The sequence below is a fragment of the Heteronotia binoei genome, chromosome 17 (genome assembly GCF_032191835.1).
Source record: "Heteronotia binoei isolate CCM8104 ecotype False Entrance Well chromosome 17, APGP_CSIRO_Hbin_v1, whole genome shotgun sequence".
Taxonomy (NCBI): Eukaryota; Metazoa; Chordata; class Lepidosauria; order Squamata; family Gekkonidae; genus Heteronotia; species Heteronotia binoei.
Window position 1 is genome coordinate 33,003,508 of NC_083239.1, and position 16,670 is coordinate 33,020,177.

At 48.4% G+C, this 16,670-nt stretch overlaps 1 protein-coding gene across 3 annotated transcripts; it reads left to right on the plus strand.

Annotated features, from left to right (window-relative positions):
- The first annotated feature begins 1,023 nt into the window (after window positions 1-1,023).
- LOC132586470 (zinc finger protein 14-like) lies at window positions 1,024-13,400 on the plus strand. Of its 3 annotated transcripts, none has more exons than XM_060258559.1 (8): window positions 1,024-1,123; window positions 2,061-2,510; window positions 2,910-3,030; window positions 4,799-4,869; window positions 5,630-5,756; window positions 6,249-6,371; window positions 9,023-9,148; window positions 10,844-13,400. In XM_060258559.1, exons 2-8 carry the CDS (start codon window positions 2,091-2,093, stop codon window positions 12,976-12,978), a joined length of 3,123 nt encoding a protein of 1,040 aa, XP_060114542.1. In that variant the 5' UTR covers window positions 1,024-1,123; window positions 2,061-2,090; the 3' UTR covers window positions 12,979-13,400. The 3 variants fall into 3 exon arrangements, with proteins under 3 accessions (XP_060114542.1, XP_060114544.1, XP_060114543.1); XM_060258561.1 differs by having other exon boundaries at window positions 1,043-1,123; window positions 6,252-6,371; XM_060258560.1 differs by lacking the exon at window positions 1,024-1,123 and adding an exon at window positions 1,204-1,358.
- The last annotated feature ends 3,270 nt before the right edge of the window (window positions 13,401-16,670 follow it).

Below are 16,670 nucleotides of genomic sequence, written 5' to 3' on the forward strand. Positions count from 1 at the left end.
TATTTTTTGTGCTCTTTCTCTCCACACCACCCCGCCCCCCACCACCACCAATACTTGCTTCTGGGCTCCATTGTTCAAACTCCTGTGAGAATTTTGCTTAACTCTTTAAGATTTGACAAACTTTCTAATATTTCTCCCCACAAAAAATGGGAAAATAACCCAAACATATAAAGCAGACAGATGGAAATCTTCATCATGCCACTGTGACCACAAAGGAGAAATTTAAAAAGTATGATGGGAGTAAGTTTTTATTATGACAACTGTAATCCAAGAAGCTGATATAATTTAGTACACCTTTTGGTTATGCTGGGGTGTGTGGTATATGCATGTGAGTTATGCAAATGAGTTGTGCTAATGAGCTCCTGCACCTCTTTTTCTGCAAAATGACCCCTGCTTACAACCTTGTTCTCCCCTCCTCTCTTTTATCTGGGGATGGAGCCTGGGGAGAACAGGGGCTTCAGTGGGGTACAATGCCAGAGAGTCCACCCTACAGAGCATCTATTTTCTCCAGGGGAAACTGATCTCTCTAGTCTGGAGATAAGCTGTAATTCCAGGGGATCCTCAGGTCCCACCTGGAGGCTGGCATCCGTCCACCTGAGAAGCTGGGAGGAAAGAGAAGGGGAGCGGGGATCTTGCAAACAGGCGTACACAGCTAGCCCTTAAAGAGAGGAATAAAACTTTGCTGGTCTTAAAGGTACACTTGACTCCTACTTTGGTATACATTTTCCTCTTCTTCTCCCCCCGCCCCCCGTCACCGCATTTTCTGCGATTGCTGAACAACATGGGACACCCTAGAAGCGCAACCCTGTGCAGTTACTCCCGAGTAGTTCTATTGAGCTGCATAGGGTCCTGCAGATAAGCAGCCTGGCTGAAGTCTACTCTGTCCAGGTCTGGTTGCTGTTCCTGGGGGAAAGGATGAAAACCATTTTTCGTTAGTCTGCAGCACTGAGAGAGTTAAACCAAGCGAGCTGTTTGCTAGAGAGGTCAAGCAAGGAGAAGGGGCGGAAGTGAAAAGGCTCTTTTCCTGCTTGGGGAGGGGAGGGGTTGGCGTCTGAATCGCCAAAGAGACCAAGAAGGGTTCAGTTTGGTATCAGCGGGGGGAGCTAGGAAAGTCTACTCACAGGTAAGACACGGGGCAGGAGGAGGGATATGCTTTTAAATCTTGGGAAAGAGGGATGCTGGCTGTCATGAATGGATTCAGGTGGGGCAGCCGTGTTGGTCTGAAGCAGCAGAACAGAGTTCGAGTCTAGAAGCACCTTTAAAACCAACGAATGCTTAGTCAGGGGGAAAGCTTGAGTGTGCACGCGCACACGCACTTCGGTTGCATTGAAGTGGAAGTTACCAGTCCGTACATATAGGTAGGGCAGAAAATTAATATATATCGCATAATGAAGCCGTTTAACAGATTCCAGGACCAAACAGGAATAACAAGCTTGGTTTATGGTTACCAGTTGTTTGGGTTTAATTTCAGGGGGGGAAGCAAACATTTCAAACATAAACATATCAAAACTGGAGACTTATGGACAGATGTCTCCTTCCTAATTGTGGAATGCTGAGGTATTCACTGAGACCCTGTTCTTAGGCTCCCATCTGTCTCCTTTGAAGCTTAATGCAGGGTCTCGGTTAATTACTCTCAGAGGCTTTAAGTACTTTTGAAATGTGATTTTGTGACATATGATTAATTTGTTAGCTGCCTTGTTGGCCCTTGTGGGGACAGAGAGGTGGGATCTGAGTTTTATAAAGAGAAAAAAATTATCAGCCAGGGAGGCCCAGAAAGGAGTCCCATGCCTGATCAGCTCCTTCACATGCCATGCATTTGAGCCTGTGTCTCCCCCCCCCCCCCCCGATTTGACCTTTCCCTGGGGATTCATTGCCTCCCCCAGCTCCAGTTCACCCAGGTGGCCACTCTGCCCTGACCGAAGGGCAGTCCCTCTGCTGGCTGCTTTGACAGAGCTATTGCCTAATGTTTCCACCTTATTGAGGAACTATGGCAATATAGAAGCTGATAATAGTCACTTTATCCAGGGCTCCAGTTTATATTGAGATGTATCTTTCCATAGTCGAAGGTGACCCAAGAGAAGGGGAAGGAGATGGAAGAGGGCCCAGAAGGACCTGTAAGAGACAAGAGATCAAGGAAAAGTCCTCATCCCAGCTCCATTGGGAGTGGAGTGGAATATTGGCAAAGAGCTATGCCAGAGATCCTGTCTCAGGATACAATGACTGCAGATGTACACAACCAATGCTTCCGGCAGTTCCACTACGATGAGGTTGATGGACCTCGAGAGGTTTGCAATCATCTCCATGGACTTTGCAACCAATGGCTGGAGCCAGATAGGCGCACCAAGAAACAGATCCTGGACCTGGTGATCCTGGAGCAGTTCCTGGCCATCCTGCCCCAGGAAATGCAGTTCTGGGTCAGAGGATGTGAGCCAGAGACCAGTTCCCAGGCAGTGGCCCTGGCAGAAGGTTTCCTCCTCAGTCAAGCCCAAGAGAAGATGCAGGCAGAGCAGGTGAGGGGGCTTTCCTTTACTCAGTTCCAGCAATTACATCCTAAACCTTCCCTGCCAGTTATTTCTACCTTTGGAGAATTATATGTTGTCGAAGGCTTTCATGGCTGGAGCCCCTTGGTTGTTGTAGATTTTCCAGGCTGTGTGGCTGTGGTCTTGGCATTGTGTTTACACCGGCAACTGTGACTGGCAATCTCAGAGGTGTAACCCAGAAAACTGGAGTTCTCTCTGGGTTAGAGAATTCACTCAGCTGGGAAGAAAACCCAGCCCTGATTCTTGGCCCTGTGGCTGAAGCAGCTTTGCTGGTCAATGAACAGATGAGGAGTCTGGGAGTGGGGCAGGATCCATCTCCTCAGCTTCTTCAATTTCTTCTCTTACTAGTCTCCCTTACTTGTGTTCCAGGTGTGCAGACCAGCTGTAAAAATGGAAGAGAAATTTTGTGAGGCAGAAGGAGCTCAGTCAGAGGAAAGTCAGAGGATGCAGGCCCAGAAATGTGCCCAAGATACCCTGCCAAGTAGTAAAGGTACCTCCTGTCGTTGGGTAGAAAGTTTGGGGCAGGAGAAAAAGGGAATACTTCTGCTCAGTATGCAAACTCGACTTCTGGGACTTAGTGCCGCAGGATGTAGTGATGGCCACTCACTTGAAGGGGGAGTAGACAATTCCTGGAAGGCAATTTCATTCTTATTTACATACATTAAAATATTTGTATTTCAGTTTCCTTCCATTAGAGCAGTGGTCCCCAACCTTTTTGGCACCAGGGACTGGCTGGCCCGCCCACCATGGTCCCAGGGCTGGCAGGGTGGGGGAACTGAATTTGAACGTCGCCCCCTCCCCCGGCGCCTCCTCCTCCCTCCGTTTTTTTAATGTTAAGCCAGGGAAAACGCCTTCCGGGCTTTTTAAAAGCTCACCATCATCCCGCAGCAGCAGTGGCGAGCAACCTGCTGAACAAGTGGCACTCCCGTTACCTCTGGAGGCAAGGGCAGTGCTGCTTGTTCAGCAGTGCCTTACCGCTGCTGCCGCGGTTTCCCCTGTGGATCAGCTGATCCGCGGGGGGTGGGGTGAGCTTTTAAAGAGCCCAAAAGGTGCTTTCCGCAGCTTGACATCATAAAAACAGAGGGAGGAGGAAGTGATGCTGGGGGCGGGAGGGCTGCGGGGCACTGTGGGGGGCAGCGAGACTGGCGGCCCGGTTGCTGACGGACCACAGACCGGTCTGGGGCCCAGGGGTTGGGGACCGCTGCATTAGAGGAACTCACTGTGGCTCAGAAAACGAAAGTAAGACAAATGTGGGTGCAGCTATTAGCTGTGGTGAATTAATGGAACCTCCATGTTCCCCTGAGTTGGATGGCCCTGGCTAGCCCAATCTCATCAGGTCCCAAAAGCTAAACAAGATCAGCCCTGGTTAGTACTTGGATGGGAGACCACCAAAGAAGGCCTGGGGTGCTATGCATTGGCAAGCAATAGCATACCACCGCTGTACATCTCTTGGCTTCAATAACTGTGAGGTCCCTATAAGTCAGTTGTAACTTGATGACACTTTTTGCACACGATGCGCACACATGCACACGCATACACACACCCTGCATTGGACTAGATGACCTGAATGACCCCTTCCAACTCTGTGATTCTGTGATTATATTTTCTGGGGTAGCATACCTCTAAAAACCCATTGCCAGAGGCCAATAATTGGGCTTCTCTGCCCCTGTTTAAAGGCTTTCCATGAGATTTTGGCAGGCCACAGTCTGAAAGAGGATACTGGACTGTGGAAGACTGGCTATGGCCTGGCCCTCTCCCTCCCCCCATGAGATTTGAGGATGGCGCATGGGATCGCTGTGATGTCCTTTTGTTGTCTCATTTGACCAGTTACCTGGATCTGAAGTCAGAGCATCATCATATGCCCTAGAATCCCATTGGTAGTAGTACTCTGAACTTTCCAGAAAATCATCTGTTCTGCAAAAAACACATCCGGGTTTTGGGCTGGATGTGCTGACAATGTGGTGTTCAACATGATTTCCAACCCCTCTTTGTCTCCTTCCAGTCCAGACTGACGGGCAAGTGGGCAGGCAACTGGCATGCCTGGGGTTTTGTTCTGATCCAGCAGGATCACAGGGCAAATTTCAAGTCTCACAGAAATTTGAAACATGTTGGTGGCATTTCTAACTGGCCTCTCAAGTCTCATAGGTACCTGGTGCTTTTCTTCCATCTCTCTCATAGTTTATTAAAAATCATTATAAATGTAACAATATACAAGGTTGAGGCTTATATTCAGCCTTCCAATTTTGTCTCCCTTGCAGGCAGTGAAGAGATATTGTCAAGTTGTCAACTCTGCAGTGGAGTGCAAATGTCTGCTCCCCCTCTGGTCCAGGTATGGGGCAGGGGATGAACAGGGGACAGATTAGCCCCACTTCTTTCTCAAGGCCACCTTTGCTCCAGCTGTTTGACCAAAAGAGGCTCTGAAAGCAACTCTCTTTACTCATAGCAAGCTCTGCATCCTGTACCCTCCCAGAATGCCCCCAGGCCCAGCGCTAGGGGTTCTAGCACCCCAGACTGCCCTCGGCCCCCCTGCCCCTTCCTAGCTTTTTCCCCTCCCTCTGAAGCAGGAGAAGGCCAGGCAAAGGCAGCACAAGGGAGGGGGGCAGAGTGAGCATCGAGGTCTGGGCGCTGGTGGTGACTGAGGCAAGGCGACGGGGGAGGGCTTTATTGAAGAACATGTGGCTAGGGCTGCCCCATGCCCGGCCCTCTTCAGCTTCAGAGGGAGCTGGAAAGAGGCTGCCGCCTTCTTTCTAACCTTGGCAAGCACTTCAGAAAGAAGGAGGCAACCTCTTCCTGGCTCTCTCTGAAGCAGGAGAGGGCCGGGCATGGGGCAGCCCTAGCCACATGTTCTTCAATAAAGCCCTCCCCCGTCGCCTTGCCTCAGTCACCAAGGGGTGGCTGGAGCCGCATGTTCGGGTCGGCACAAGCAGGGATGGGGAGGGGGCCCCCGCCCCCTGCCCCTGCGGTAAGGTTGTGCCTCAGGTGGCCGCCTACTTTGCTGACTCCCACGTGCCAGCCCTGAATGCCCCCCATTGAGAGCATCATCTCTGCCTGGAATGGTCTGTGACAAGAGAATCTGCTATGTCTTTCAGTCTCCCTTTTCCTTTGAAGAGATGGCTGTGTATTTCACCGAGGCTGAGTGGGCCCTGCTGGATCCAGGCCAAAAAGCTCTCTATAGGGAAGTCATGCTGGAGAACTACAGGAATGTGGCCTCTCTGGGTAAGGATCATTCATAGGTGCCTATGGCTGCCATTGGGATGATGTATGAATGAAGATATTGAAAAGCAGAATGTGGTTGTGAGGCCTGCCCAGGTACTTGCCCCTCACTGGGGGCCTCCAGAACTTGGGGTGGAAATGAAGGTGACCTTCAGCATGGCTGGTTAGAGCGACCCAGGCCCTCTGGCTGATTCAAGGGCAACTGAAGCCATCCCCGAAGCCAGAGGAAGTGTCCTGGCTGTGTCCAAGATGGGGCTGAGAGACCCTCAGAAAGACTCTGGAAGGGGCCAAGTCCCAATTCCTCAGTTGCCAACTTCTACCACATGCCCTTGCACCAGATGGGCATCCATTTTGATTGTGGTCAGGAATGGATCTATCTCCTTTATACTGGTTGGGATTTGGGGCTTTGGTTTTCAGAAGAATTTTCCTTCTCCCTTGGATTTCTTTCCCTCCCCATCTAAGAGTGATCACTCTCTATCTCTCTCTCTGCCAAAGAAGCCAGGAATGTAACAGAGACTACAGTGGAGAGAGATGAAGGCCTTGTGTCTGAAGAATGGCTGGAAAGTTTCTCAGAAAGATCTCAGGAGCCTCTTTCTTTCCAAAAAGACCTGCCTGCTAGTGAGTATCCTTCGTCAAGGGAAGGGGCACAGAATAGCATGGGAACTTTCCTCTTCACTTCTAGACAGCTCTTCATTCGGTAGAAGAATCAAACCTGCTAGGTTAGGAGGGAGGGAGGCCTTCTAGGCCTGAGATGGGGAGATTCAATAGCTCCTTCTTGGGTTGAGCTCAGCTGTGGCTGTGGAGGGACTATGTCCTTAAATATTCCAGCGAGGGAAGAGTTACCTAAGAACAGTCTTGCTGAACAAGGTCAGATATGCACATCAGCCTTTTCCTACTACAGATGCATTCATTCCTTTAGGTGGAGATGGGTTTGAGTACTTCCTTTAGAGCTGTTCTAGCTTAATAGTCCCACCAATTAACACTGCTACCCAAGAGGAACCAGCTTCAGCCAAACCACCTACACCCTTTGTTGTGGTGAGGGGGATCATTCCCCACCCCAAGGGGGCAGAATCATGAACTATTGAAGAGATTCCCACTGACTATCAACCCAGTAAACGCAGAGTCAAGTTCTCATTTGAAGCACAGTTGGTTGAGGCACAACAGGATAGGGAAGGCACTGTAGCCACTTCTTGTCTCCCCAAGAGGGAAACGACCAATGTCCTTCCCAAGGGCTAAGTCCCTTCTACACCTTGAAGCAGGAAACCATCTACCACAGAAAAACAGACACACAGAGAAGGAGCCAGGTTATACCTGTCCAATCAGTATATCCTGATGTTCAGGTTTCTTTGAGGCTGGCCAGCACTGACTTCTTCTGCCCCCAGGGAAGAAGGTTGAGAATGATGCCAATGCTGTACTGCTTTAAGGGTGTGCCAAACTGACTTCCCCATGCTTATATTCCATCCTCCTTGTCAAGTTGATCACATGCATATCTCACTACACATTGCAAGGGTTTGGGGAGGCTGGAATTTTCAATACTGTATGTTCCTCTAGAGTAGACTTCCACAGGACCTTCCTATACTGTAACATTTTGTAATCATGAAGTGGCCTTGAGGCCTGATAAGCCAGTCTTCTGGCTATCTCTTGCTGACCATAAGATACACTCTTTTCCAGGCTCTGTGCTTCTCAGAAAGGCAGAACTGGCTGGATGATTCAGACATGGCGGCACATTAGCCAAGGCCTAGAGAGTGGCTCAGAGACAGGAAAAAAATGGCTCTATGTGGCCATTTTCTTATTGGTCATTACCTGCCCTCCTAACAAATGGCACCTCTTCAAAAACCATGGGGGTCCCTTTTGAACTCTAGGGTTCATTTTGTGAGCTCCTGGATTCTCACTGCCCCATAGCAGACATGTATTTTTGAGAAGCTGAAAACCAGCTCATTCTTGTTTCTCATCACATCTAGAAGGACACTCTGTGTGTCGTTGCTAGAATGGATATTGTGGTAACTTCTTGTATTGTTAAGAGCAGAGGATCAAAAAATCTGCACAGTATGTCAAGTGGGAACAATTGGGAATGAATCTTTTGGATTGTGAGGCACTCCAAAGGGATGTGTTGAGGCTGGGTGAGTGGGCGTCAACATGGCAGATGAGGTTCAATGTGGCCAAGTGCAAAGTAATGCACAATCGGGCCAAAAATCCCAGCTACAAATACAAGTTGATGGGGTGTGAACTGGCAGAGACTGACCAAGAGAGAGATCTTGGGGTCGTGGTAGATAACTCACTGAAAATGTCAAGACAGTGTGCGGTTGCAATAAAAAAGGCCAACGCCATGCTGGGAATTATTAGGAAGGGAATTGAAAACAAATCAGCCAGTATCGTAATGCCCCTGTGTAAATTGATGGTGCGGTCTCATTTGGAATACTGTGTACAATTTTGGTCACCACACCTCAAAAAGGATATTATAGCACTGGAAAAAGTCCAGAAAAGGGCAACTAGAATGATTAAAGGTTTGGAACACTTTCTCTGTGAAGAAAGGTTAAAATGCTTCGGGCTCTTTAGCTTGGAGAAATGTCGACTGCGGGGTGACATGATAGAAGTTTACAAGATTATGCATGGGATGGAGAAAGTAGAGAAAGAAGTACTTTTCTGCCTTTCTCACAATACAAGAACTCGTGGGCATTCAATGAAATTGCTGAGCAGTCGGGTTAGAACGGATAAAAGGAAGTACTTCTTCACCCAAAGGGTGATTAACATGTGGAATTCACTGCCACAGGAAGTGGCAGCGGCTACAAGCATAGCCAGCTTCAAGAGGGTATTGGATAAAAATATGGAGCAGAGGTCCATCAGTGGCTAATAGCCACAGTATACTATTGGAACTGTCTGGGGCAGTGATGCTCTGTATTCTTGGTGCTTGGGGGGGCAAAGTGGAAGGGCTTCTAGACCCATTCGTGAACCTTCTGATGGCACTTGGGGGGGGGGGTTGCCACTGTGTGACACAGAGTGTTGGACTGGATGGGCCATTGGCCTGATCCAACATGGCTTCTCTTATGTTCTTATCTTTGCTACTTTACTAAAACATACAGAAGATGTGGGGAGGGGAGGGATAGGAAGAATATGAAATTAGCTCTATGGCAGGGATAAGGTGTGACCAGCAGCTGAGTTTTGAAGGAAAGAAGACTGAGTAAGGAATTGCACACTCATTCATAAGCCAGGCCTAACTGGTGGCTTGGCTTCTTGCTTGGGTGCTGATGGAAACTCCTTCTTTATTCCAGCAGCAGATGTAGAAGAGACAGCTGAGGAGTTCCAGGGATTCTCTTTGGAAAACATCAAGAATGAAGATGTCGAAGGAAACTTCAGTGATGGAGACAGACCACAGAGGCCGGAGGAAAGCCCCACAGGTAAGACTAGGGATAAGCCAATTCATTGCCAAGGAGGGGGTTTCCTTGAAATCCTAGTCCCAAAAGAAAGGATAATCAAAAAAAGAAGGGGGGAAAGGCCTGCATTTGAACCAGAGAATTCACTCCATGGAAAAGGGAATCGAAAGTGTGGCCTTTGCAAAGAACTTCAATCAGAGAAATAGTGTCATTTCACAGACACCCATTCCCTTAGGGTATAAACCCTATACTTGCTTGGACTGCAGAAAGAGATTCAGTCAGCCAGAAGAGAAGCCTGCAAAGACTAGCTGGGAAGTTTGGCAACCCTCCCCTCTGCTCCCTGAACTCAGTTTTAGCTCCAGCTAGAACTCCAAAAGGTGAGGACAGGCAGGGGGAGAAAAGAAGCATGTGACGGATTAAAGCTCTGGGCAGGACACTTCTGGCCCAGGGGCTGTAGGTCTGACACCTTTGCCCTATCAGTTGTTAAATATAAGGCAGGCCCTTAGCTTAAAAAGTGACAGATTTTTGCAGGAGTTTCATTAACTTCAGGCATTTTCCTCAGGTGTAGTCCAGCACATGGCAGTGGTTGCCTCCTAGATACCTTAGTTAAGAGCTCTCTCTCCCTCTGTGGAATGAGCACAAAAGAGCCCCTCCTCCTTTCTCTCAGGAGTCATCTACCGTTTTCGCATACAGCTTACCTCGCAGTCACAATCCTGTTCCCTCTGCAGCATCCAGTTGGATTTCCCACCATCTGCGTCGGAGTTACAGGAAGTGCCGCAGCTTCTGCATAGCAAACGTAAACTGGGTTTTAGCGGTTTACGTTTGCTATGCAAAAGCCGCGGCACTTCCTGTAACTCTAGCGCAGATGGTGTGAAATCCGACCGGACGCTGCGGAAGGAACAGGATTGTGACTGCGAGGTTAGCTGTGTGCGAAAACAGTTATCATCTCCCTTTCTCCTCTCACTGATTAGGTCAAGCTTTTCCTGAAATCTCCAGGTTTTTTCCCTGAAGCCTTTCTATTCTTTATTTCTCCAAATCTCTGTTCCCTGCTTTGAGGTGAGGGAAAGAGAACTTGACTATCCCATTGTCTCTTGCTGCTTTCTGCTTAGAGAGGGAAAAAAAGTATCTTAATGACATGAAGCTGCCCTGTAAGGCTATGCTGGCATAATATCATTGGTTAACAAGTGTGGCGGAGTGGGCATGTGCAGATTTATGACCAGCCAAAACCAACTAGAGGGGAGAATGGAAAACCCCCTCTTCTCACACCAAGTTGCTAGCATAAGCAATACTGTTGCTGATATGGATGGAATGCATTTCAGCATCCCATCTCAGGAGCCTGTGCTGCGGTGCTGAGACAGCCTGCTAGCTCTCACCAGTCAAAAATCCTTCCTAGGCTGGCCCAAAGTACTCTGTTGGGCCTGTGTCTCAGAATGAAGGTTTTGCTCAGTTGAAACCTCCATCTAAGAATGCATTTCTTCACACTTTCTCATTTAAGAAGTCACACAGGTGGGGAGACTTATAAATGGTCAGAATCCCAAACAAGCATCTCTGATGCAGGAGGCTTAATGTACTTTGAAAGTGTATATTATTGTACAGTTAAATGTACAGCAAGAACACGAACAAGCCACAGAAATAATTGAGAGGTTGGATGGAACTTCAGGTGCAGATTAGACCTCCTAGTATAGGTTCTAAAAAGGATCTCTCATTTTTTTCCAACAGGGAGTGATGAGAGTTATGAGGAAGATGAGGAACCATATAATTTATTTCCTGATGAAATCAAGAATGAAGACTTGAGGGGAAACTTCAGGAATCAAGGAAGACCAAAGAGTCAGAAAGGCAGCCACATGGTCAAGAAGATGGGTAAACCTATCCTTTTCCAAGGAGGGGATTTTCAAGATGTCATTTATATGGTGGAGGAAACAGACAAGGGTTTGGAATGTGGAATGAACGTCTCAGATCATGCCCAATATAACATCCATTTACGAATGCACAGTGGAAAGAAGACCCATGAATACCTAGAGTGTGGAAAGACCATGATTCACAGAAAACATGCAGGAGAGAAACATCATAGGTGTTCAGACTGTGGCAAAAGCTTCTCAGAGAAAGCAGAACTTGTTCAGCATCAAGGGGTTCACTCAGAAAAAAAGCTATTTTTCTGCTCAGACACTGCAATGGCATTTTCTGAGGGAGAAAAACATAATGTACACTTCCCAAATCACAGTATAATGAAGGCACTTAAATGCTTTCAGTGTGGAAAATACTTCAGATACAGATCACAGCTCAATGTGCACCAGAAGATCCACAGAGGGAAGAAAATTTTTGAATGCTCAGAGTGTGGGAAGAGATTCAATCACAGTAGCATTTTCCAACAGCATCAAAGAACCCACACAGGGGAGAAGCCTTTTGAATGCTCAGTGTGTGGGAAGAGATTCAGTTGCAGTGGCAGTTTTCAGCAGCATCAGCGAACCCACACGGGGGAGAAGCCTTTTGAATGCTCAAAGTGTGGGATGAGATTCAGTCAGAGTGGCCATTTTCAACAGCATCATCGAACCCACACAGGGGAGAAACCCTTTGAATGCTCAGAGTGTGGGAAGAGATTCAGTCAGAGTAGCACTCTACGACGTCATCAACGAACCCACACAGGGGAGAAGCCCTTTGAATGCTCATATTGTGGAAAGAGATTCAGTCGCAGAGGCCATTTTCAACAGCATCAACGAACCCATACAGGAGAGAAGCCTTTTCAATGCTCAGATTGTGGGAAGAGATTCAGTCGCAGTAGCACTCTTCAACACCATCAAATAACCCACACAGGGGAGAAGCCCTTTGAATGCTCAGAGTGTGGGAAGAGATATAGTCAGAGTGGTTCTCTTCAACAGCATCAACGAACCCACAAAGGAGAGAAGCCTTTTGAATGCGCAGAGTGTGGAAAGACATTCAGTCAGAGTGGCCATTTTCATCTGCATCAACGAACCCATAAAGGAGACAAGCCCTTTCAATGCTCAGAGTGTGGGAAGAGATTCAGTCATAGTAGCACTCTTCAACACCATCAAATAACCCACACAGGGGAGAAGCCCTTTGAATGCTCATATTGTGGGAAGAGATTCAGTCGCAGTAGCAATCTTCAATACCATCAAAGAACCCATACAGGGGAGAAGCCTTTTGAATGCTTAGAGTGTGGAAAGAGATTCAGTCAGAGTGGCCATTTTCAACAGCATCAACAAGCCCATACAGGGGAGAAGCCCTTTAAATGCTCAGACTGTGGGAAGAGATTCAATCGAAGTGGCAGTCTTCAACAGCATCAGCGAACCCACACAGGGGAGAAGCCCTTTGAATGCTCAGAGTGTGGGAAGAGATTCAGTCAAAGTGGCAGTTTTCAGCAGCATCAGCGAACTCACACTGGGGAGAAGCCCTTTGAATGCTCAGTGTGTGGGAAGAGATTCAGTCACAGTGGCCATTTTCAACAGCATCATCGAACCCACACAGGGGAAAAGCCCTTTGAATGCTCAGAATGTGGGAAGAGATTTAGTCAGAGTAGCACTCTTCAGCGTCATCACAGAACCCATACAGGGGAGAAGCCCTTTGAATGCTTAGAATGTGGGAAGAGATTCAGTCGCAGTGGCCTTTTTCAACAGCATCAACGAACCCACACAGGGGAGAAGCCTTTTGAATGCTCAGAGTGTGGGAAGAGATTCAGTCATAGTAGCACTCTTCAAAAGCATCGACGAACCCACACAGGGGAGAAGCCCTTTGAATGCTCATATTGTGGGAAGAGATTCAGTCAGAACAGCACTCTTCAACACCATCAGCAAACCCATATACAGGAGAAACCCTTTGAATGCTCAGAGTGTGGGTAGAGATTCTGTCAGAGTGGTGCTCTTCAACACCATCTATGAGCCCACATAAGGAGAAACTATGTATCTAACTTCAGAAAGGATACAGGCAAATCCAATTAACAATATTATTTTTTACTCAAGGTTTGAACAGCCTTACAGTGTTTCTGTTATTTTACAGTCTTTGATAACTGACATACCTTGCTTTGAATTTTTGCATGAGACTTTGTGGTCAGCATCTGTGCTGTACTAATCTTGAGTGTGCTGTTTAGTTGTGTATCTTTAAGCTAAGAATGTACTTTTGATTTATGGTCATTTATCATAGAAATTAGCTAAATGAGCTGTTCACAATGTACGTTGTCCCAATCATATTTATGTATTTATCCCATGCGAAGTTACCCAAAGAAAGCATATCCTATAAATAATTCTCCTGTTGTGGTGGCAAATCTAACCATCCTGATTGGTTGGGGCTTGGTGGGAGTGGCGTATCAGCCATGAAACTATCAGTGAAGAGTACTTGTGTACCATTGGTTGAGTTCTCTCCTTTCTCCCATTCAAGTGGTGGTTGCTAGTCAGCAAAGCTGATTATGTCAGTAAAAAGCAACCACCTTAATTCTGGCAGTTACTGTGGGGACACACTATTGGCTTATCACATGTCGGTCACCATCTCTTGCCTCCCATTGGCTGACTCCCCTGCCTACTGCAGGCCCAGGAATGTTGAACAAACTGCCAAAGGCAGTCTTTCCTCAGAGACAGCCACATCTCCAACTCTTCTCTGTCCTCTGTCCTTCTCTGTATCCTCTCTGTCAACTGGCCTCAGAAGGGTCAGGAGAATTATTGCAGCCTCACAAAAAGCCTCCCAGCACATGCAGCCTCCAAAGGCTGCAGAAATAGCTAGGGAGACCAGGCCCTGCTGGGAGTGTTTCCTTAGAGCCCATGGCTGCCTCCTGGGAAGTGCTAGTCAGAGGCTACTTTTGTCAGGAAAGGGAGAGGCCTCAGGAGAATATAATATCATACAGTCCACCCTCCAAATAAGTTATTTTCTCCAGGATAGGCAGAGAGATCTGTTGTCTGGAGTCCAGATGGCAGAGATAAGCTCCCCTTGGGGGGGCGGGGGAGTGAATGCCTTCACTTGGGTGGATGGGAAGACAACAAGGGGAGACACTCACCCAGAGGCCTTTGGTGATAACTTTCCAGGTTGGTGGGAAATCTCTGGAGATTCTGTGGTGGAGTGTGAGGAAGACATGCCAATTAGGGTTTCAGAGTGGGGTCCGCCAGACTCAGGTTCTTGCTGTAGAAGCTGACTGGTTGATTTTGGAACAGTCACAGACTTTTAGCCTAACTCGCCTTACAGGGTTGTTATTCAGGTCAAAGGCAGGAGATGAGAATGATGTAAACTGCTTTGGTTTCCCCCTCACTGTGGAAAAAGCCTGTCCTTTTCCTACACAGAGGCTGCAGAGAGGGCGAAGGTGATGGAAAACTGAAGTCACAGGCAGATAAAGTGAAGGAGATGGGGTTGTCAACTCCAGGTTATGAAATTCCTGGATATTTAAGGGGTGGGGCCTGGAGAGGGTGGGGTTTGAGAAGGGATGAGACCTCAGACAGGTACAATGCCATTTCCTTTTAGGGAACCACTCTGGCCAATCTCCAGGCAAGGGCTGGAGATCACTCAGAATTAAAACTGCTCTCCAGATGGCAGAGATCAGCTCCTCTTGAGGGGTGTGTGTGTGTGTGGGGGGGAGTGAATGCCTTCACTTGGGTGGTTTGGAAGACAGCAGGAGTAAGGGAGCACTTGACCAGAGCCTCCTCCTAGAACCCATTGTATTTTTCTTCACAATGGGCCTTACTCTTAGTATATATATAAAACACCAGTCTACTGACACTTTCCAGCTCTCCCACTGGCCATTAATGCATACCACATCAGCCATTGGCCCGTCAAATATCACTCAAGTGCACTTGGTTGCATTGACCGAGACTGCTCCTCTCTCCTGCCCTCTGGGTGACTGGGGAAGCTGCTAAGCAGTGGCTGTTGCTAGGCAACCAAAACTTGCTTCTGTCAGTAAAAAGCATCTAACCTTGGTTCTGTCAGTAAAAGGCAAGGGGAAGGAGCCCATTCCAGACCTATTTTGGCCTTTAAGGGAGAACCCATTGGGGTTGCCAGCTCCAGGTTGGTGGGAAATTCCTGAAGACTTTGTAGTGCAGTCTAAGGAACCAGAGTTTGAGAACAGGAAAGACCTCAGCTTAATATCCACTCTCTAAAGCAGTTATTTTCTCCAGGGTGAGTTAGATCTGTTGTCTGGAGTTCAGTTGTGATACCAGGAGATCTTCAGGCTCCACCCGGAGGTTGGCTGCTCTAGGCCAGGCTGCTTGCTCCTGTTCAACAGCAGCCCTGCCCCCCATGACTGCCAGTGTGACGTAGCTCTTAGCACTGCCAGTGTGACATAGCGCTTAGCACTTCAGAGCTTAGCACCAGACCCAGGTTCTTGCCGTGGAAGCTGACTGGATGATTTTGGACCAGTCACAGACTTTCAGTCTAATCTACCACACAGGGTTTTTGTCAGTTGCGTAGCCAGGATTTCATGTTTGGTGGGGAGCCAGGGGGTCACCTGGTTTGACCCTAAACACTTTATCTGCTTTTCAAGTAAAGTGACAACTCCCCCCTCCCTCCATTTGTCTAACTCAGTAAACCTTCCAGGGGGATTTGGCTGGAAGTAGGCTTCTCCCCCCCACCCGTGCCACTCTGAAGCCCCTCCCTGCTGGTCTCTGACCAGGCAAAAGTGAAGCCGCCTTCCCCCCTCCCGAAGGAACTGCCCACCCTCAGATTCCAAGCTCTCCGCTGCTTCTGGCTGCTGAGGATCCAACTAATAGGAGCTTGTTTCTGTTCCAAGGAAGGCTTCCTCCCTCAGCATCCCAATGCTTGGAGAGTCTCTTTCCTGGCACTCTTCTGTGCTGGTGTGGTGAGGTGGTCCCAGGAGTGAGTCCCATCCCTGGGGCATGAGTGCTGGGGAGGGTCAGCCACCACAGCAGCTGCAGGGGCCCGGTTAGAGCACTTGTTCAGAGCGGTGGTGATCAAAGGAGGCAGATTGGAGGCCCTCCAATGGAGGGGGCCATACAGATGGAAGAAGGGGTTGAATGGAGTGGCCTGGCCCTCCCTGGGCACCACTGTAGCTATGGGCCTGGTTGCTGTGCAGATCGAAAGGGGGAGAGGAGAATAAGCGTATTTGGGCCCCACTGTGCACTTTTCCTGGGCAAAGACTGCAGGGATGGGGGGAATAGATGGAAAGCTGAAGTCAGAGGGCAGATAAAGGTAGGTTGATGGTTGGCTGAGAAGGAGATAGGGTTGCCAACTCCAGGTTGGGGAATTCCTGTAGATTTCAGGGGTGGAGCCTGGAGAGGGTGGGGTTTGAGGAAGGGTGGGGCTTCAGACAAGTACAATGCTATAGAGTCCACGCTCCAAGGCAGCCATTTCTTCCTGGGGAACCATTGTTGCCTATCTCCAGGTGAGGGCTGGAGATCACTCCAAATTACAACTGCTCTCCAGATCACAGAGATCAGCTCCCTGGAGAAAGTGACTGATTTGCAGGGTGCACTCTGTGTCATTATACCCTGCTGAGGTTGCTTCCCTCCTGCTTTGGTCCATACTGTGGAGAAAGACTATTTTTCCTAGGCAGAGGCTACAGGGAGTGGGGAGAAGATGAAAAGCTGAAGTCAGATCA